Source organism: Dipodomys spectabilis, unplaced genomic scaffold (genome assembly GCF_019054845.1).
Source record: "Dipodomys spectabilis isolate Male_0828 unplaced genomic scaffold, ASM1905484v1 ptg000043l, whole genome shotgun sequence".
Lineage (NCBI taxonomy): Eukaryota > Metazoa > Chordata > Mammalia > Rodentia > Heteromyidae > Dipodomys > Dipodomys spectabilis.
In genome coordinates this window covers 7,615,498-7,638,413 of record NW_024870720.1, presented here as the reverse complement: position 1 = coordinate 7,638,413, position 22,916 = coordinate 7,615,498, and the positions used below count along the sequence as shown (strand labels likewise).

Below are 22,916 nucleotides of genomic sequence, written 5' to 3'. Positions count from 1 at the left end.
TACCGTATATCTTTGGAAGAGCGAGATATACTTTTTACAGCAGAAATTTAAATTTCTGTCTTCAAGGATCTGCCTTCAGGGACTGGGAAGGTGGTTCAGTGGTAGAGTGCTTGCCTCGCATGCATGAGGCCCTGGGTTCAATTCCTAAGCACCACATAAGCAGAAAAAGTTGGAAGTGGCGCTGTGGCTCAAGTGGTAGAGTTGTAGCCTTGAGCTGAAGAGCTGAGGGACAGCATCCAGGCCTAGAGTTCAGGCCCAGAGTTCACAACCCACCAAAAAAAATAAAAAAATTTACCTTCAATATTTTTGTTATGTCTGGTTTTACTAGTCTTTTGGTATCCTGAACATACTATGTCCATTTCTGCCTAGATACATTGCTTGCATTATATAGCCTGAATAGCTAGGATTATAGGTGTGTGCCCAGGTTGTTTTAAAATCTCTTTGAAATAATTTTATGTAGTCTTTATCTACTCAATTTTTTTTTTTTTTTTTTGTCTGTTGTGAACTCTAGGCCTGCATGCTGTCCCTTAGCTCTTCAGCTCAAGGCTAGCACTCTACCACTTGAGCCACAACACCACTTTTGGCTTTTTCTGTTTATGTGGTGCTGAGGAATCGAACCCAGGGCCTCATGCATGCGAGGCAAGCACTCTACCACTGAGCCACCTTTCCAGTCCTCTATTCAATTCTTATTTATTTATTTATTTGTATATTTTTTTGGGGTACTGATTAGAGGCTTGAACTCAGGGCTTGTACTCTATCCTAGACCCTTGGTGCTCAAAACTCCATTTCCAGATTTTGTTTGTTGGCAGTTAATTGGAGAGAGGAGTCTTGCAGACGTACCTGCTTTAGCTAGCTTTGAACTGAGATCTTTTGATCTCAGCCTCAGTAGCTAGTATTACAGGTGTGAGATAATCCTAATAAAAAATTACTGTTTTTCAGATTTTTGTGTGTTTTTATGAGATGTAGTAGGCCTTGGACTTAGCATCTAGCAGCTGTCCCTTAGCTCTTTCACTCAGGGTTAGCCATCTTCTACTTTAGTCATACCTCCACATTTGGCTTTTTGGTGGTTAGTTGGAGGAAAGAGTCTCAGTCTTTCCTGCCCAAGCTGACTTTGAATTGTTATCCTCAGACCTCAGCCTTCTGAGTAGCTAGGATCACAGGTGTAAGCCACTAGTGTGCTCAGTGTCCCCTTTTACTGATTTCTAATTTTATTTCCCTATGATTTGATAAGATACAATAAATGGTTTCAGGTGTTTTTTATTTTTTTGTGTTCGTTAAGACTTACTTTATAGCCAAACTGTGGTTATTTTGGAGAAAATTCCATACGTCAAGAAGAATGTGTGTTGCACCTCTATTGGATGGAATGTTGTGGAGATGTTAGTTAGGTCTACCTTGTCAGTGACGTAGCTTAACTGGTTTCTTTGTTTATCTATCGTTTTGTGCAGATGATCTATCAGTGATAGTGAGGTATGGCTATCTAGCCTATTATTATTTTGGTGGTACTAGGATTTGGACTCATGGCTCTCTGCTTATTAGGCACATACTCTACCATTCAAGCCACACCTCTAGCCTGTCACTTAGTGTTCATAAGTGTAACTTTTATGAAATTGAGTATATCAGTGTTGAGTGTATATATATATATTTACAACCCATAGTTTCTCATGCTAGGTATGTTTTTGCTGTACCACTGAAGTATATCTCCAGTACTTGGTTTCTTTGAGACAGGGTCTGAAAACTTGCCATGCACCCTAAACCTCAAACTCCCAGTCCTCTTTACCTTCTGGTGCTGGGATTACAGGCATGTTCAGCTTATAATATTGGATTGATGGATTGTTCCTTTACTCTAATTATCTTCTTTGGCTATTCTGACTTTTTTGTGGTGTCTGTACTGGGGCTGGAACTCAGGGCTTCACAATCATGCTCAGTTCTCGATTGCTCAAAGCTCCATTTCTAGATTTTTTTGGGGGGGGAGGTGATTAATTGGAAATAAGATCACAGACTTTCCTGCCTAAGCTGGCTCAGCCCCCTGAGTAACTAGGATTACAAGTGTGAGATAATCCTAATAAAATAATTGCTGTTTTTCAGATTTGTGTGTGTGTGTGTGTGTGTGTGTGTGTGTGTGTATGGAAGGTGGTAGTGGGGTTTGGACTTAAGGTCTAGGAGCTGTCCCTTATTAGCTCTTTCACTCAGGGCTAACTCATATCTGGTACTCTGCCACTTAAGTCACATCTCCAGCCTGGCATTTCGCTAGGTATTTTGGAGATGGAGTCTTGTGGACATTGCTGCCTAGGCTGGCTTCAAGCCTCAATCCTCTAGCTCTTAGCTTCCTGAGTAATTGGAATTACGAGCGTGAGCCACCAGTACCTGATTGGATTTCATTTTCTAATCTATTTGGTTACTTTTAGTTTTTCAATTAGTGAATAAAAGACCATTTACAAAAAAATTTAGGATTATTGTTGAAAGCTTAGGTACTGATTTCTCCTTTTCAAGGTTTGGTGATTAGCAGAGTTACTGTTTGATTCTTCCCCAATTATTTATCTGGTGTAGTGAGATTTATTCTTAAATGAGAACTTGTTATTGTGTATACAACTGTATCTTCGTTCCTCTTTTGAGTGTAGCATTTTTTACTTTTTTTGGGAGGGGGGGGGTCCAGTTCGTGGGGCCTGAATCTGGGCCTGGGCGCTGTCCCTCAGCTCTTCAGCTCAAGGCTAGTGCTCTACCACTTGAGCCATAGCGCAACTTCCCGGCTTTTTTCTTTTTGCTTATGTGATGCTAAGGAATCGAACCCAGGGCCTCAGGCATGCAAGGCAAGCGCGCTACCACTGAGCCACCTTTCCAGCCCCATGTGTAGCATTTCTTTAAGAGTCTTCTGCAGAGGCTGAGAAGGTGGCTCAGTGGTAAAGAGTTCAGGCCCCACGACTGACAAAAAAAAAAAAAAAAAATGGCTGGCTTCAAAGACAGTTCAGATGAATAGCTGAGTGAAATCAGAGTCAAGGTTTGGACAGGTAATTAACCATCTGGACAAGAAATTGAGCAAAAAGAGACTATGAAACATACTAAACAAACATTGAAGAAGTTCAATAAATCAAATCAAATAAAAATGCAATGGAAATCATCATCAATAGATTATACCAAGCAAAAGAAAGCGTGCACGCACACATATACAAACACATATACACACACATACATGAAATATTTAATGAAATTATTGAAGAAAAGTTCCTCTAAATATAGGCAAAGAAATGGAGACCCAAGTACTGGAGGTTCTGAGAATCCCAAATAAATATGGCCAGGAAAAAAACCCTCTCCGTATTGTGTTATAGTTAAAATGCCAAGCACTTAGAACAAAAAAGGAACTGATGCATTTCAAGCCCTAAAACAAGATTACTATATCCACCAAATTATTCCTTAGAAGTGAAGACCTTCAAAATCAAGTATAAACTAAAGCAATTCATGACTATTAAACCATGACCACAAAAGATTCTTTTTTGGGGGGGAGGGGGGCATGGGGCCTGAACTCTGGGCCTGGGCGCTGTACCTCAGCTCTTCAGCTCAAGACTAGTGCTCTACCACTTGAGCCACAGTGCCACTTCCGGCTTTTTCTGCTTATGTGGTGCTGAGGAATCGAACCCAGGGCCTCATGCATGCAAGGCAAGTACTCTACCACTGAGTCACCTTCCCAGCCCCAAGGCCAGCCATTTTTTTTTTTTCAGTTTAATTTTATTTTATTTGTGAACATACTGTACAGAGGGGTTACAATTACATGGGCAGGATAATGCGTACATTTCTTACCAAGCATTGCAGCCTCCTCCTTTGTTTACCCTTCACATCCCTTCCCAGCCTCCCCCCTCCCCCCCAATCCCAATCCTTCTCCTTCCCCCCCTCTCCCCCTCCGACATTGTAAAGCTGGTTTTGGACATGACAACTTGTACTTCTTATTGTTGCAACAGGTCCACCTGTATCCTTAAACAACTGGTTTTTCCCCATCTCCTCCACAAGTTATACTGACATCAAATATAGTGAAAGCAGGGGTTATACTGTGGGGGAGGGACATGCAAAGCAACAAAGAAATAATCTTATAAATGCGTTAGAAACACATGCATGAAAGAAAAAAACATTAAGATACATATCTAAGGGTTCATTTTCCTGACATCACATTATCTGACCTTTTCCGCTTGACTCGTACATATACTGGATATTGCAAATAAGTGAAACCATGGGACCTATGTTTCTTTGGGCCTGGCTTACTTCACTTAATATAATTTTTTCCAAGTTTTTCCATTTCCTAACAAATGGGGCAATGTCATTCTTTCTGATGGAGGCATAGAATTCCATTGTGTATATATACCACATTTTCTTATCCATTCATCTACTGAGGGGCATCTGGGTTGGTTCCATATCTTAGCTATGGTAAATAATGCTGCAATAAACATAGTTGTGCTGGTAGCTTTAGTGTGGTCTTGTTTGTAAACATTTGGGTAAATGCCCAAAAGTGGGTTTGCTGGGTCATAGGGGAGTTCTATGTGAAGTCTTTTGAGGAACCTCCATACTGCTTTCCAAAGTGGTTGAACAAGTTTACATTCCCACCAACAATGAAGTAAGGTTCCTTTCTGTCCACATCCCCTCCAGCATCTGTTGTTGTTAGAGTTCTTGATTTTTGCCATTCTAACTGGAGTGAGGTGATATCTCAATGTTGTTTTGATTTGCATTTCTTTTATGGCTAGGGATGTTGAACATTTCTTCATGTGTCTATTGGTCATCCTTCTTTCTTCTTCAGAGAAATTTCTCTTTAAGTCTTTTGCCCACTTACTTATTGGGCAGTTGTTTCTTTGAGGATTTGTTGTTGGGGGGTTTAATTTTTTGAGTTCCAATTATATTTTAGATATGAGACCCTTGTCCGTTGTATGGCTAGTAAAGATCTTTTCCCAATCCGTGGGCTTTCTATTGATCTTGCTAGCTATGTCATTTGCCCTGCAGAAGCTCTGCAACTTTATGCAATCCCATTTGTCCAACCTTTCTTTGATTTGTTGTGTTTCCAGATCTCTATTCAGAAAATTTCGGCCTGAGCCAAGGAGACCTAGGGTTTCTCCTATTCCATCCTATAATGTTTTCAGAGTGTCTGCTTTGACTTCAAGGTCTTTGATCCATTTGGAGTTGATTCTGGTGCAGGGTGAAATATAAGGATCTAGCTTTAGTTTTCTACATGTCGTTAACCAATTTTGCCAACACCATTTACTGAAGAGGCTGTCTTTCTTCCATTCTATTGTTTTAGCTCCCTTATCGAAGATTAGATGGCTATAGGTCTGTAGGTTCATTTCTGGGTTTTCAATTCTATTCCATTGGTCCTGAGGTCTGTTCTTATGCCAATACCAAGCTGTTTTGATTACTATAAGGCCAGCCATTTTTAAATTATTTTGAGTTCTTGGTCAGACATTTCACCCATTGAAATATTTTGGCTTAAGTTATTATTTTTAGTTTTTCTTGTTTTAGTGGTACTTGGATTTGAATTCTGGGCTTTGTACTTGCTAGGCAAGTACTCTATGACTTGAGCCATGTCCCAGCCCTGGCCTTAGTTTTTAAAGACTTGGAAACTTGTGGGGCTTTGGTGGCTCATGCCTATTATTCTTGCTGCTCAAGAGGTTGAGATCTGAGGATTACAGTTCAGGCAGTTCTGGCAGCAGCATCAGGAAGGCTCATCTTCAGTTAAGGAGCTGGGAAGTTGGCTCAGTGGTAGAGTGCTTGCCTCGCATGAATGAGGCCTTGGGTTTGATTCCTCAGCACCACATAAGCAGAAAAAAGTCAGAAGTGGCGCTATGGCCCACGTGGTAGGGTGCTAGCTTTGAGCTCAAGAGCTAAGGGACACCGCCCAGATCCAGAGTTCAGCTCCCACGACTGACAAAAAAACAAACAAAAAACACCAAAATGAAGAAATGAAGCTGTGGCTCTGGTTGAGCCTTGAGCACAAAAGCTCAGCCACAGTGCCCAGGGCCTGAGTTCAAGTCCCAGGACTGGCACAAAAGTAGTTTAAAATGAATGAACTTTTTGAGGAATCATGTTGCCCTTTTTCATGTGTTTGTGGTAATTCCGGGGCTTGAACTCAGGGCCTCTGCACTGGCACTTTGTTATTTTTGCTCAAAAATGGTGTCTACCACTTGAGCCACAGCTCTAATTCCAATTTTGTAGTGGTTAGTTGGAGAAAAGTGTTACAGACTTTCCTACCTGGATGGCTCTGACCCATGATCCTCAGATCTTGTCTCCTGAGTAGGTAGGATTACAGACATGAGCTAACTACACCATGCCATATTGCCATCTTTATATTTATTGTTTGCAGCTTTGGGAGTTGTGTGGGTGTTAAGGATAGTTAGCTCTACTGCTTTTTATTTATTTTTATCAGTTGTGGGGCTTGAACTTGGGGCCTGGATGTTGTCCCTGAGCCTTTTTGTGCTCAAGGCTAGTGCTCACTACTTGAGCAGCCACAGCACCACTTGCAGTGGTTAATTGGGGATAAGAGTGTCATGGGGACTTTTCTGCTCCAGCTTAGAACAACAATCCTCAGATTGCAGCCTTCTGAGTAGCAAGTATTGTAGGTATGAACCACTGATGCCTGGCTCTGCTTTTCTTTTGTAGGCCTTCTTTATGAACTGTCATCTCTTGAGTTCTTCATTTCCTGTACCTTTAGGAGAAAACAAATCACTGTAACAGTGACACTATAGCAAACCAGACAGAAATCTTAGAGACAATGACTGCATTGCTAATAACTATAGAAATGATGGTGGCAAGTAATGTAGAATAAATTATGAAGTTAGAAGTTAATAAAGGTAAGCCAGGCGCTGGTGGCTCATGCCTGTAATCCTAGCTACTCAGGAGGCTGAGATCTGAGGATTGCGGTTCAAAGCCAGTCCGGGCAGGAGAGACCGTGAGACTCTTATCTCCAATAAACCACCAGAAAACAGGAAGTGGCCCTGTAGCTCAAGTGGTAGAGTGCTCGCCTTGAGCTGAAGAGCTGAGGGATAGCGCCCAGGCCCAGAGTTCAAGCCCCATGACCGACCAAAAAAAAAAAAGTTAATAAAGGTAAAAGGAATAATGAAAGAATGAAATAAAGTAGGGTGCAAGAAAAGGGGGGGGGGAAGGTAGAAAAAAAAAGTGAAAAGAAGGGAATGTGAGGAAAAAGAAAAGAATAAGAAAATTCCTTAAAAATGAACTCAAAGGGCTGGGAAGGTGGCTCAGTGGTAGAGCGCTTGCCTTGCATGCATGAGGCCCTGGGTTCGATTCCTCAGCACTACATAAGCAAAAAGAAAAAAGCTGGAAGTGGCGCTGTGGCTCAAGTGGTAGAGCACTAGCCTTGAGCTGAAGAGCTGAGGGACAGCGCCCAGGCCCAGAGTTCAGGCCCCACGACCGGAACCCCCCCCCCAAAAAAAAATGAATTCAAAATAAAGAAAAACATGCAAATAAGAAAGGTAAGATGAGATAGAAAATTTTAAAAAATGAAAGTATTTATAGATTTTAAAAATACTTAAAAAATAGTAAAAAAAAAAAAGTGGAAAAATAAACACTTTCAGGTCCTCTAATGTTGGAATCTGGCAGGTCTGAAATGGAAGGTAGAGGGGTAGTAGTTGTAACTAGAATCTAGTAATTCTTCTCTGTTCCCACCATACTAATTGGTACTATATGATAAAAGTTGAGTTGGTTTGGGAATGTTATCAGTGTCAGGCTACATTCATTTCGGAACCTTCCTGTTGCTTACTAGGAACTTCTGGCCCCAGTAAATAAACTTAAGTGCTTCTGGTCCAGGGAAACTTTTACAGTTGGTTCCCCTCCACCCCTTCCCCATCCTCCCTTTCTCCCACCTCTCCAGTTTGTGCATCCATAGGCAACATAAATACCCAAGCCAAGAGGTCTAGCCAAGGGCTAAAGAGTAGGGTACACAAACAGCACTAAGGTCTGCACTGGATGGGGAGAACCAAGGGAACCTGATACAACCTGTTGATTTTAGTGCTTTTAGACTCCAGTTCACAGTGAACTGTGGGAGGAAAAATGTTGCAGAAACCGAGAGATCCTAGAGACCTGGACTCGAGTTCTTAGTCCTACTTGGCAGCAGTCCTCATACTTCAGTGAGGCAGCTCTACAGTCTGAGCAGTCTGCAGTCTCAGAGCTCTCAGTTGCCATAGTAATCTAACAAGTGGTAGGGGCTTGATCCTTGCTACACAGAGTTGAGATACCAAGTGTCTGCACAGCATAGTCCGAGACCCCTGCTGCTTGCTTAACCCCAGGGGGTCTGTATCTGACTTTCCTTTCTGTCAGTAACTGCCATTTGTGGCCATCTTCCATCCATACTCTCTGGCAGGGTATGCCCAAGGATCTCTCTGACTTGTGATTTGTTTCTTATGATTGTTTTGAGTTCCCCAGAATAGCTTAGTTTCAAACTGCCGCTCACAGTGGCAACAGGTTTGGGGATAATGCAATGAATTTCTTCAGTGCTAGCCTGTCACATAAGAGTTGCTGTTGCCAAATTCTCAGGCTGGATTTAAAACTAAGAGAACTGTCAGTTCTCTCCTGTGGCTTGGACTTTGTTGTCACCAAGAGCTGCCTGACTTGCCTTGTACTTGTATGACTTTGGCCTCTTCTCCCTACTTAGGAACTAGTTAGTAGGGCTAACTGCTTCATACTTCTCTCTGGGTCTCTCTCTGTCTCTGTCCCTGTCTCTTTCTCTCTTTTGTTGTTTCTTCATGCTTTTTTTTTTTTTTAACAGTTCTATTATCTCTTCTCTTTCTTGATTCTCAGAGCTTTGAATATAGTTTTTTAACCTCTAATCTTATAATTTCTTGAGTATTTCACTCAAGGCTGGCACCCCACTTCCAGCTTCTTGATAGTTAGAGGGGGCTTGTGGCTCACACCTGTAATCCTAGCTGCTCAGGGGGCTGAGATCTGAGGATCACCTTTCAAAGCTAACCCTGGCAGGAAAGTCTGTGAGACTCTTATCTCCAATAAACCACCCAGAAAACCAGAAGTGGCACTGTGGCTCAAGGGTAGAGCACTCACCTTGAGCTGAAGAGCTGAGGGACAGCGCCCAGGCCCAGAGTTCAAGTTCCATACCGACAAAAAAAAATATATAGAGAGAGATAAGAGAGTCATAGACTGTCCTATCCGGGCTGGTTTTTGAACTAGGATTGTTGAATCTCAGCCTCTTTAGTAGTTAGGATTTCAGGTGTGAATCACGGTACCTGGCTATTTTTTAATCATCAAGTGATATGAAATACAGTTTCAGCATCTTTGCATGGTTTTTCTTTTGTATTCTACTAATATAATTTATTCCATTATTGAATATTCAGATATTAAACCAAGTTTGGATTCCTGGTATAAATTCTACTTGGTAATAGTATATAATTTTTTTTTTTTTGTTTTCTTCCCAGTCGTGGGTTTTGAACTCTGGGCCTAGGCACTGTCCCTGAGTTCTTCAGCTCAAGGTCAGTATTCTACCACTTGAGCCAAAGTGCCACCTCTGGTTTTCTGGTGATTAATTGGAGATGAGTCTCATAGATTTTCTTGCCTAAGGTTGCTTTGCACCTCAATCATCAGATCTCAGCTTTCTGAGTAGCTAGGATTAGGGGCATGCGCCACTGGTACCTGGCTTATAATTTTTTTTTTTTATTTAAAAAATTATCTTTTAAAGCCGGGCGCTGGTGTCTCACGCCTGTAATCCTAGCTACTCAGGAGGCTGATATCTGAGGATCGCGGTTCAAAGCCAGCCCGGGCAGGAGAGACCGTGAGACTCCTATCTCCAATAAACCACCAGAAAACCGGAAGTGGCGCTGTACCTCAAGTGGTGGAGCGCTCGCCTTGAGCTGAAGAGCTGAGGGACAGCGCCCAGGCCCAGGGTTCAAGCCCCACGGCCGACCAAAAAAAAAAATTATCTTTGAAGTAGTTGTACAAAGAAGTTCCCATTCTACAAAACAGTATATGAGTACAAAGTGTCTGACAGCATTGTCACCCATCTCTCTTAACACATCCCTTCTCTCACTTTTTTTCTTTAATTGAGATTAGGTAAGATTGCATAAATTTCACATATTTCACAGTATTGTGGAATAGTGATACTTAGAGTCACACACATTTTAATTTTCACAAGGTAAATTGTCATCATGTTATAATTGTTTTTATATGTTGCTCAGTTTAATTAGCTGGTATTTTGTTGAAAACTTATATTGTAAGAGTTACTTGTTTGTCTGTAATTCTGATTTTAAAATTAGGGTAAAACTTCATACATTAAATTTACTGAGTCAGTCACCGATGGCTCACACCTATAATCCCAGCTACTCTGAAGGCTGAGATCTGAGGTTAACAGTTCAAAGCCAGCCGAAGCAGGAAAGGCTGTGAGACTCTTTATCTCCAATAAACCACTCAAAACTGGAAGTGGCTGTGGCTCAAGTGATAGATTGCTAGCCTTGAGCTGAAGAGCTGAGGGACAGTGCCCAGGCCCAGAGTTCAAGCCCCAGGACCAACCCCACCCACCTCCAAAAAAAATTTTTACTTGGAAATATTTGAGCTTCCTGTTTTGTTGTTGTTACTGCTGTTGTCAAAGTCAAAATGGTTTTAGTTCTTTATGTTTATCAAGTCAAATTCAGCAGTCATGGTATTTGGGCCTGGGCTTTTATTTGTGTGTATCCTTTGACTGCTAATTCAACTTCATTTATTTTAGCCTTATTCAGATTTTGTGGTTCTCCTCAGGCAGTTTTGGTGGTCTTTTTTTCTAGGACTTTGTACATTTCATTTAAGTTATTTAATTTGTCGGAATACAATTATCCATATGGTGCTCTATAATCCGTCTATTTCTATACAGTTGGTAATATTGTTTTTCATTTATGAATCTAATAATCCTTTTTCTTTCCTTGCTTAATATTAGCTGAGTGAAGAGATTTTAAGAACTTTTTTAGTTCCCTTTTTCTGTCATTAAGTATTGTGTTGGAAAGCTTTGCTTACTCTTGCTTCTCTGCCAGTGTCTACTTTTTGCTACTCCCTCTTTTCATCTTGCTTCTACGGAATTTCCCTGAAGTTATTGTTGATTTTTTCTCAGCTCATAGCATAATTAACTCCATGTGTCTCTTCTCACATACAGATACTTATCGTTGTGAATCTCATTTTTCCAACTGTTAATCTATTTAATGAAAGAATAAACAAAACCAACCCTGCTCCCCCCAAAAACCATTGCTTTTCATTTTTTTTTTTTTTTAGAAAAAGCTTTAAATAATGATTATTTTACAAGTACAGTGTAAAACTTACAAGTGTCATCTCCAATTTTTCTGGTGTACTCTTCGCCTAGCTAACCTAGAAAACATCAGTTATAATTTGGAGTTAACCTAGAAAAATCAGTTATAATCTCTATTATGTCCTTTAGTCTATATAACATAATACATATATTTTATTTTCTTGTAGTCAGTTTTGGTCACTCCTTCCTCCTGTAATAATAATATATATATATATATATATATATATATACACACACACACACACAATTTTATATACATATATTTACAGACATTATAGATCGATAAAAGATAGATAAGGGTGTAAAGTAAGAGTGATTAGCCATAGTGCCTTGCTATGCCCTTAGGAAGTTACATGACTTCAGTTTCCTCTAAGTGAAGCAATTAATAATGTTTTGGCTCTGCCTTTGAAACTTGATGGTCAGGAGAATGAGGCAGGAAGAGTGTAAGTTGAGGAGACCACCATGGGCAACTTAGCAGGTTGCTATCTCAAAATAAATAATGTCTCACAAACGATATCATCGTATTAAATGAATTAATTGAATATTTAAATTTCTTGAATTTTTTGCTATTTAGCAGGAACTCAATAAATGTTAGATTAGTATGATTACAAATGTTTTCACCCATAATAGACATATAAATTGTACTTTTTCTAAATTATATGAGTTAAAATGTGGAATAATTTATTTGTTTTATATTATTATTTGTCCTTTACCTCACAAATACTTCAAAATCAGACACCTAAGGTTATCTTTATTTTTTGGGGGGGGGGGTTGATCGTGGGGCTCGAACTCTGGGCCTAGGCGCTGTCCCTCAGCTCAGCTCAAGGCTAGTGCTCTACCACTTGAGCCACCCCACTGCTTGCAGTTTTTGAGTGGTTAATTCGAGATAAGAGTCTCAGGGACTTTACTGCCTAGGCTAGCTTCAAACCTCCATCCTCAGATCTTAGCTTCCTGAGTAGCTAAGATTACAGGTGTAAGACACCAGTGCCTAGCTTCTTTTTTTTGTTGTTGTTGTTAGCAACCATTCATGGTTTTATTAATTAGGTAACATTATTCTTTTTTGTTGTTGTTGGTCGTGGGGTCTGAACTCTGGGCCTGGGCGCTGTCCCTCAGCTCTTCAGCTCAAGGCTAGAGCTCTACCACTTGAGCCACAGCGCCACTTCCGGCTTTTTTCTTTTTGCGTATGTGGTGCTGAGGAATCGAACCCAGGGCCTCAGGCATGCAAGGCAAGCGCTCTACCACTGAGCCACCTTCCCAACCTCGGTAAACATCATTCTTATTTCATAGTTTTAAGTAAGCACAGATATGGAACTATGAATATTTTCTAGTCTTAGCAATTGCTATATAGTTTATTAGATGGTAATAAACCTACGGAGGCTAATTTTCAAATATATATTAACTGGGGCATAGTGACTTATACTTGTTATTCCAGCTACTTGAGGAAGTGGACCGTACCTCAGTCAACAAGCTGGTAAGGTGGTTCATGCCTTAAATCCCAGTTATGTGGGAGGCATAGGAAAGGGGTTAAGGAACCAAACCTCTTTCCTCATACAAATCTGCAGCATAATTTTTAAAAGGCTGAAGGTGTGGCTCAAAATGGTAGAACACTTGCCTAGCAAAAGGAAGGGACTGAGTTCAAACCCCAGAACCTGTCTCAGAAAACACATATAAATAGATTTTCATTTATTTATTTTATAGGACCTGTGTATGCTAGGCAAGCATTGTATATCTGAAGTATTTCCCAGTCATCTTATACTTTTGTAAATTTACTGTGTGGAGGTTCTCATTCCATTTGGTGTCTTGGTGCTAAGTTTAGATTGGTGTTTATTTAGGGCATCCATTCTCTTCTATATGTTCTGTGTAATGGCTCATCTTCAGGGCTCTGCCCATGTTTTTTTTGTTGTTGTTGTTTGTTTTTTGGTCTGGGTTTCCTAGGATCCTGATACTGGGTTCTGATACCACTGAAGTCATGTATAAATACTTATCAAACTGCCTCTTATATTAGGCTGCCTATTGTGCCTTTGATCAATCCTTTTTTTTTTTTAAATACTAAATAGGCATTTTTTATTTTTATTGGTTTATCATTGGGTAGTGATATACTGAAGAGGCAAATAGAAATAAAGATATGCACATTAATTTAGAGAACCATTTTAAAATATCTGCTTTTCTTTTTTTTAATTTTAATTTTTTGTTAATATACTGTACAGAGGGGTTACAATTACATGGGCAAGATAATGAGTACATTTCTTATCAAGCATTGCAGCCACCTCCTTTGTTTACCCTTCACATCCCTTCCCAGCCTCCCCCCGCCCCTCCCCCCAATCCCCCTGATTAATCCTAAATCATGGGAGAAGACTACAATGGTATAAATAGTAGGGGAGATTGTATGGTATAGTCCAAAGATAACCCCCAAATGATCCTTGTTTCCTTGTGTTTACTCGATTGTGTAGTCCTTTTTCACATGAATAAATCTATTAGCAACTAATAAGCTACTGTAGAAATCACTTTGTATGCCTTTTGTTGTTGTTGGTCATGGGAGCACTGTCCCTCAGCTCTTTAGCTCAAGGTTAGCACTCTACCACTTGAGCCACAGTGCCACCTCCGGCTTTTTCTGCTTATGTGGTGCTGAGGAATCAAACCCAGGGCCTCTTGCATGCAAAGCAAGCACTCTACCACTGAGTCACCTTCCCAGCCCACTTTATATTCCTTTTGAGGTTAAGTCCTAAAGATTGTCACTTAGGACTTGCTGTCTTAGATAACCTGCTGGAGGAAGGCTTTCCATAAAGGGCATTTCATTCTTCTGTCTAAAAAGATAGTATCTAATTGAGGTATTTTTATAATAGTACCGAACTAGAACCTTATGAAAGAGCTTCCATCAAAATATCCTGCAGGTGGGGCTGGGAAGGTGGCTCAGTGGTAGAGCGCTTGCCTCGCATGCATGAGGCCCTGGGTTCGATACCTCAGCACCACATAAGCCAAAAAAGCCAGAAGTGGTGCTGTGGCTCAAGTGGCAGAGCGCTAGCCTTGAGTTAAAGAGCTGAGGGACAGTGCCCAGGCCCAGAGTTCAGGCCCCATGACTGGACCCCTCTCCCCCCCCCCAAAAAAAAATATCCTGCAGTCTCTGTCAAACTTCAGACAACTGCACGCACGACAAAGTGCGACCTTATGAGAAATTCCAAGCTGAACCCACCCAGCCCAGGCAGCCTTCCAGTTGTTTATTCTGAAAATCTGTGATAAATGTTTACTGTTTAATGTTATATAGTAATAGATGACAAAAATATGTCTTGTTTTCTATTTGTAAAAAGTAGAAAAGAGTTGAGCGCCAATGGCTCATGCTGTAATCTTAGCTACTCAGGAGGCTGAAGTCTGAGAATCATAGTTTGAAGCCAACCCTGGCAGGAAAATCTGTGAGACTCTTATCTCCAACTCAGAAAAACACGGAAGTGGCACTGTGGCTCAAGTGGTAGAGGGTAGCCTTGAGCACAAGAGGCCCAGGAACAGCGTCCAGGCCCTCAGTTCAAACCCCAGGAAGGCTCCCCCCGCCAAAAAAAAAAAAATCTGTTCACGGGTGATTCATGCCCATAATCCTAGCTACTCAGGAGGATGAGCTATGAGGATCACAGTTCAAAGCCAGCTTGGGGAAGTAAAGACTGTTGAATGCCTTTTTTTTTTTTTTGTTTTAGTCAGTTGTGGGGCCTGAACTCTAGGCTTGGGCACTGTCCCTCAGCTCTTCAGCTCAAGGTTAGTGCTCTAGCACTTGAGCCACAGTGCCACTTCCGGCTTCTTTTTCTGCTTATGTATGTGGTACTGAGGAATCGACCCAGGGCCTCATGTGTGCAAGGCAAGCGCTCTACACTGAGTCGCCTTCCCAGCCCCTGTTGAATGTCTTTTTAAAAAAAATTTTTAGGGCTGGGAAGGTGGCTCAGTGGTAGAGCGCTTGCCTTGCATGCATGAGGCCCTGGGTTCCATTCCTCAGTACCACATAAGCAGAAAAATAAAAAAAAGTTGGAGGTGGCACTGTGGCTCAAGTGGTAGAGTACTAGCCTTGAGCTGAGGGACAGAGCCCAGGCCCTGAGTTCAGGCCCCATGACCGACAAAAACAAAAAAAATATGCTTTAAGAAAAACAATAAAAATTAAAAAAAAATTTTTACATAGTTTTTATTGTAAAAATACTGTACAGAGGGGTACAGTCACACGAGGAAGGTAATGAGTACATTTCCTGTCGAGCATTGTTACCTCCTCCTTTGTTTATCCCCTACCATCCCTTCCCCTCTCCACCTCTCCAACATCTCCTTCTCTGCCCTTCCCCCACCTCTGGAAGTTGTAAAGTTTGTTTTCAACATACTGTCTTGTACATCTTATTGTTACAATGGGTCAACTTGTACCCTTATTTCAGCATTTTGTTACTACCCTTCTCTCCCCAAATTAGAGAAATGTATATACAAGATGCAGGGCACAGGAATCAAGTACAGTGAAAAAAGGGGTTATACCATGGGGGAAGAACATACAAGAGAAACAAACAAAAAAAACCCCACATAGTACATTATAAATACATTAAAAAACAACAGCAAGAAAGATAAAATGACTTGTGTCCCTGTCTTGGGGTTCATTTTGCTTAGCATCATCTTATATGGTCCTGTTGAATGTCTTAACTCCAGCTAACCATCCCCAAAAAGCTGGAAATGGAGCATAAGTGGTAGAGCACTAGCCTTGAGCACATTCAAGCCCTGGAAACCTCACCAAAAAAAAAAAAAAAAAAAAAAATTGCTGTACAGCCCAGGCTGGCTCTTAACTAATAAGCTTCCTGCTTCATCCTCACGAGAGCTGGAATTAAAGTAATGTAACACTCCTGGTGCTGGTGGCTCACACCTGCATTCCTCTCTACTCAGAACACTGAAATCTGAAGATTATAGTCTCCAATTAACCACTAAAAAATGCCAGAAGTGGAACTGTAGCTCATGTGGTAGAGTACCAGCATTGAGCAAAAAAAAAACTAAGGGACATTTAGGTTCTCAGTTCAACCTTGAGTACTGAAAAAAGAAAAAAATAAATAAAGTACTACTATACCCTTTGTAAAAGTCCTTTTTTCTCTTTGGTCAGTCGTGGGGCTTGAACTCTGGGCTTGAGTGCTGTCCCTGAGCAATTCAGCTCAAGGCTAGTGCTCTACCACTTGAGCCACAGCGCCACTTCCAGTTTTCTGAGTGGTTTTATTGGAGATACAGAGTCTCACAGCCTTTCCTGCTTGGGCTGGCTTTGAACTGCTATCCTCAGATTTCAGCCTCCTGAGTAGCTAGGATAACAGGCATGAGCCACCATGCCCGGCTTTTTAAAAGTACTTTTTTGGTAACTTCCTTTTTTTTTTTTGGTCAGTTGTGGGGCTTGAACTCTGGGCCTAGGTGCTGTCCCTCAGTTCTTCCAGTTCAAGGCTAGCACTACTATTTGAGCCACAGAACCACTTATGGCTGTTTATGTGGTGCTGAGGAATGGAACCCAGGGCCTTATGCATGCTAGGCACGCACTCTACCACTGAGCCACCTTCCCAGCTATTTCACTTTTCTCACCTTCCTGAAACTGCTTTAGAATGCTGATGTCTAATGACTTGAATGTCCCACTGAATTAGGTTTAATGGGTGTGTCAACTTGTACATTCCTTTACTGAGTACCTCTTAATGAAGTATTTTCATGAGATGCAAATTATATTATGCTGAAAACTGAACAGTAGGACTTCCTTAAAATTTTTTCCTTTTTTGATTTCAAAATAAAAGCCAACTATTTGCAGTATTTGCATGCTATATACTTTGGCTTTTCTTTCTTTTTTTGTTTTGGTTGGTCACGGAGCTTGAACTCTGGGCTTGAGTGCTGTCCCTGAGCAATTCAGCTCAAGGCTAGCACTCTACCACTTGAGCCACAACTCCACTTCCAGTTTTCTGGAGTTAATTGGAATCTCAAGGACTCTCTTGCCAGGGCTGGCTTTGAAAGGCGATCTTCAGATCGCAGCCTCCTGTGTAGCTAGGATTACAGGCATGAGCTACTGGTGTTTGGCTAGACTGGCTTTTCTCGTACATGAAATTTAAACTCTTAACTTTATTTATCTGTAAATAAGAGGGTTTTTTTTTTTTTTTGTGGGTCGTGGAGCTTGAACTCTGGGCTTGGGCGCTGCCCTTGCACTCTTCAAGGCAAGCGCTCTACCGCTTGAGCCACAGCACCACTTCCAGTTTCCTAGAGGTTTATTGGAGATAAGAGCCTCACAGGGCTGGGAAGATGGCTCAGTGGTAGAGCACTTGCCTTGCATGCCTGAGGCCCTGGGTTCGATTCCTCAGCACCACATAAGCAAAAAGAAAAGAAGCCAGAAGTGGTGCTGTGGCTCAAGTGGTAGAGCGCTAGCCTTGAGCTGAAGAGCTGAGGGACAGCGCCTAGGCCCAGAGTTCAAGCTCCACGAACGGACCCGGGGGAGGGGGGGCGCGAAGAGTTTCACGGACTTTCCTGCTTGGGCTGGCTTTGAACCATGATGCTCAGATCTCAGCCTCCTGAATAGCTACGATTACAGGCGTGAGCCACTGGCGCCTGGCATAAAGTTTTTTTTAATGGGTGAAGCTATTAGATAAGTTATGTCAGAAAACTTTTTTGTAAGGTGATTTCAGGTAACCTCCTTAGTTCTACTGTTGTGATTGTTACGATTGTCTTTTATTTCTTAACATCTCTTTTGCTTCTTATTTCTTTTTCTTTTTCTTTTTCTTTTTCCCAGTTGTGGGGCCTGAACTCTGGGCCTGAGCGCTGCCCCTCAGCTCTTCAGCTCAAGGTTAGCGCTCTACCACTTGAGCAACAGCGCCACTTCTGGCTTTTTTTCTTTTTGCTTATGTGGTGCTGAGGAATCGAACCCAGGGCCTCATGCATGCAAGGCAAGCACTCTACCACTGAGCCACCTTCCCAGCCCTTATTTTTCTTTTTACCAATACTGGGGCTTGAACTCTCAGGGCTTCAAAGTTTTGCTTGGCTTTTTTGTTCATGGATGGTCTTCTACCACTTGAGCCATGCTGCTAGTTACAGCTTTCTGCTGGTTAATTGAAGATGAGGGTCTTACAGATTTGTCTCTGGGATTGGCTTCAACCTGTATTGGCTTCAAATGGTGAGCCTCAGATCACAATCTCCTGAGTTGGTAGGATTTATAGTGTGAGCCACCTGCACCCATCTGTCTTTATTCTTAGTATTCCTATATTCCAGATGTTGTCTATGTATTATTCTTTTCTTCCAATCAGATAACTATCTATTAAAATGTTAGTAGAAGAATATATAAAGCTTAAAAAATCCTAACTTCACTTTTTACTAACCACAGACAGTATTTCTACACCAAGATCCGTAGCTTAATAAGAGCAGAATGGCAGAGAGGGGCTTGCTGTCATGAATGGAATAACTTCTAGTATACTTTATCTATTGTGAACTTTGGACCTTTTCACCAGTGAATACTGTTGCTGAAGATTTTATATGTTTATTTTATTTATATTCAGTTTTTTTTGTGGGAATAGGAATATGCAGATTGTTGTATTTCATGTGACAGGTAGTGTTTCTACCTAATGTATATAATACATCTCCTTTTTTATTTCTGATGTTAGTAATTTGTGACTTGTCTTTTTTCTTTCTATTCTTGCTAGAGGGCAGTCAGTTTAATTAGCTTTTCCTTTTGTATAATTGGTTTCTAATTATTTGATACATGAATAAATAATTATTTGCAGAGAAAACAGGCCAGCATCAAGAAGCAAATGTGAATAGCGATTATTTTCTAGGGTTAAGAAATCGAGAATTTGGGGCTGGGAAGGTGGCTCAGTGGTAGAGTGCTTGCCTTGCATGCATGAGGCCCTGGCCTGGGTTTGATTCCTCAGCACCACATAAGCAAAAAGAAAAAAGCCGGAAGTGGCGCTGTGGCTCAAGTGGTAGAGCGCTAACCTTGAGCTGAATAGCTAAGGGACAGCGCCCAGGCCCATAGTTCAGGCCCCACGACCGGACCCCCCCCCCAAAAAAAAATAGAGAATTTTTCTTTTATGTATTTGTCTTTATTGAAATCACAAAATGCATATGCGAGGCTAAGGGTATGTGGCTTAAAATATACACAAAGCCTTAGGCTCGGTTGTAGCATTTCAAATGAAAAATAAAACACACTTGTTTTATAGCCATAAATAATAGGAAAATTTATAATTACAGCTATATGGAAACATTTAAACATGGCTTTATTTTGTGACATCATAATCATGTTAAAGTAGCAGTTTTTACAAAAGCACATAAAACAACTTTGATTATAAAATATAAAAGAAGCAATCGATGGTGTAAAATATCAAGTCAGTTTGATTGTACATCTAAGGCCCAGACCTTTTTTTTTTTTTTGGTCTGTTGTGGGGCTTGAACTCTGGACCTGAGCTCTGTCCCTAAGCTCTTCAGCTCAAGGCTAGTGCTCTACCACTTGAGCCACAGCACCACTTCCAGTTTTCTGAGTGGTTTATTGGAGATAAGAGTCTCAGACTTTCCTGCCCAGGCTGGCTTTGAACTGCTATCTTCAGATCTCAGCCTCTGGAGTAGCTGGGATTACAGGTGTGAGGCACTGGCGCTAGGCTAAAGCCTAGACCTTTTTACTTGAGCTAGATATAAAATTAGAGCACTCTTGTCACTTGAGCCGCAGCACTACTTCAAGTTTTCTGGTGGTTAATTGGAGATAAGAGTCTCCTGGACTTTGCTATTGGGACTGGCTTTGAACCACAATCCTCAAATCTCAGCCGCCTGAGTAGCTAGGATAACAGATGTGAGCCACTGGAGCCCGGCGCACATTTGTTTTTAAAAAATCAAATTGCTTTCCTAGTCATCACTAAGTACCATAGTTGATCATATATTGTTCATTTGTATATTTTTACAGATGGTAGTAAAAACTTTTATGGATATGGATCAAGATTCAGAAGATGAAAAGCAGCAGTATCTCCCACTAGCCTTGCATCTTGCATCTGAATTCTTCCTCAGGAACCCTAATAAAGATGTACGTCTCCTTGTAGCTTGTTGTTTGGCTGACATATTTCGCATATATGCCCCAGAAGCTCCATATACTTCCCATGATAAACTTAAGGTAAATACAATGTTTATAAACTTTTACAAAAGTAAAAATTGACTTATTTTTGTTGTATAGTTTATCTTTATGAACATGTTTTATATTCTTACAATTTTGATTGTATTATTAGTTTTATTATATTAATTATTGTATTATTAGACAATTTTCATGTCTCCAAAAATAGTGTTACTCTGAGCTTTTGAAAAGTAAAAATTAAAAGTTATCCTTTAAGCTAGCCCATCACAAAGCCTACATATTAATAGTAGATTAATGATGGTTTTTAAAACTGTGCTGTACTAGAATTTATACGTTCAAATAGCTATATTCCCCTATAGGTTACTTAACAAGCAAAACTGTGTGCTTATATTGGTGATTCTTCCTTCGTTCAAAATGTTTCAGGAACATTTATATAGCTCCCTTGAACTGATTTCATTTCAGTAATATGAAAACTAAAGTGAAAATTAATATAAAAACATGAAAAGTAAATATGAATAATAAAATCAATTATTCTTGGAAAGTTTTACTCTTTTGGACAACTTTCTGGTAAATGCTGTAGGGTTCCCTCCCCATCCATAGTAAGAGTTTTAGTCACTTACAGCTGACTATGGTCAAAAGTAGTAAATGGAAAATTCTAGAAATAAATGATTCAGAAATGTCAAAATCTCACTGTTTTGCAGAGAATAGTGAAATATTATACTCTTCTGCTTCATCTTTCCTGAGACAAGAATTATCCCTCTATCCTGTATTACACTGTATATGCTGCCAGACCATTAGTCACTTAATGGCTGTCTCAGTTACCAACTGTCACCGTATTTTACTTAATGTTCCCAGATGCAAACTTTTTTTTTTTTTTTGGGGGTCCGGTCGTGGGGCCTGAACTCTGAACGCTGTCCCTCAGCTCTTTTAGCTCAAGGCTAGCGTTCTACCACTTGAGCCACAGCGCCACTTCTGGCTTTTATCTTTTTGCTTATGTGGTGCTGGGGAATCGAACCCAGGGCCTCATGCATGCAAGGCAAGCACTCTACCACTGAGCCACCTCCCCAGCCCCGCAAACTTTTATAACGTATTGTTTTGTTTTATTTCATTATTAATGTTAATCCCTTACCATGCCTAATTTATGTATTCAGCTCTCATAGGTATGTGTATATAGTGTTAAAAAAAAAAACAACTATTGTAGGGGGCTGGGAATGTGAGTTAGGGGTAGAGTGCTTGCCTAGCATTCATGAAGGTCCTGGGTTTGATTCCTCAGTACTACATAAACAGAAAAAGCCGTAAGTGGCACTGTGGCTCAAGTAATACAGTGCTATCCTTCAGCAAAAGAAGCTTAGGGAAAATGCCCAGGCCCTGAGTTCAGGCCTCCAAACTGGCAAAAAAGAAAAAAAAACCCAAAAGCAAAAATTACTATAGGGTTTATTAATGTCTAGTCTCAGGCATTTGCTGGTAATCTCGGAGTATATTCCCTCTGTATAAGGGAGAATTATAGTAGTGCAAAACTCATATTGTAGCACGTTGGTACTATTTTGAATTAAAAGTTCTAAAGAAAGTTCAACTAGAAATGAAAAGTCTCAGGGTGGTAGCTGACATCTATAGTCGTAGAATGTTATTGACTGAGGCTAGAGGAGTGAGAATTTGAGGCCAGACTAGGCTACCGAATCAGATCCTGCCTCAAAATAAAAGCAACAACAAAAGAATTAAAGCACAATCATCACTCTTTTTTTTTTTTTTTTTGGTGAAAATACTGTACAGAGGGGTTACAATTACATGGGCAAGATAATGAGTACATTTCTTATCAAGCATTGTCTTATCAAGCACAATTATCACTCTTGTACTAGTTGTTTACATCTTTTTTTTTGTCCGGTCGTGGGGCCTGAACTCTGGGCCTGGGCGCTGTCCCTCAGCTCTTCAGCTCAAGGCTAGCGCTCTACCACTTGAGCCACAGCACCCACTTCCGGCTTTTTTCTTTTTGCTTATGTGGTACTGAGGAATCGAACCCAGGGCCTTGAGCATGCAAGGCAAACGCTCTACCACTGAGCCACCTTCCCAGCCCTTGTTTACATCTTTGTAGATGCACATCAAAACTGGGTCATGAAAATTGATATTTATATGTAGGAAATAGTGGATTGGCTTATTCAGCTTCTTAAAAATGAAGATAGTTGTTTGACATGCAAGGTGAAGATACTGAGTGATGTGGAAGTTCTGTAGTAGAAGTAATACAGTTGAATAAGACACAGACGCTGGGTTCTTAGAGAAAGGTTAAAGATGAATATAACTAACCATCTTTATTTTTGCTTCTTATTTCGCAGTCATTGTGAATAATGGGCCTTGCGTAGTTTTAAGTTATTCAGTTAAAGGAGAGTTTTATTTGTTTTTTGTAACAAATATATAGAGAATATAGAGACAATGTGATGTGAAGGAATGATAAGTATGTCTAAATTAATATATTTTATTTTTTTTTAACAGGACATATTTTTGTTTATTACCAGACAATTAAAAGGTTTGGAGGATACAAAGAGCCCACAATTTAATAGATACTTTTATTTATTAGAGGTAAAAAAAATCCTAACACTCTAT

General features: G+C 40.5%; 1 protein-coding gene across 5 annotated transcripts in view; it reads left to right on the top strand.

Annotated features, from left to right (window-relative positions):
- The window catches only part of Pds5a (PDS5 cohesin associated factor A), a 109,611-nt gene that overhangs the window by 7,459 nt on the left and 79,236 nt on the right, over positions 1-22,916 (top strand). For all 5 annotated transcript variants that reach the window (XM_042678061.1, XM_042678060.1, XM_042678063.1 and 2 more), the window contains exons 3-4: positions 20,160-20,363; positions 22,806-22,892. In XM_042678061.1, the coding sequence (XP_042533995.1) occupies positions 20,160-20,363; positions 22,806-22,892 (291 nt within the window). The remainder of the gene's footprint in view (positions 1-20,159; positions 20,364-22,805; positions 22,893-22,916) is intronic.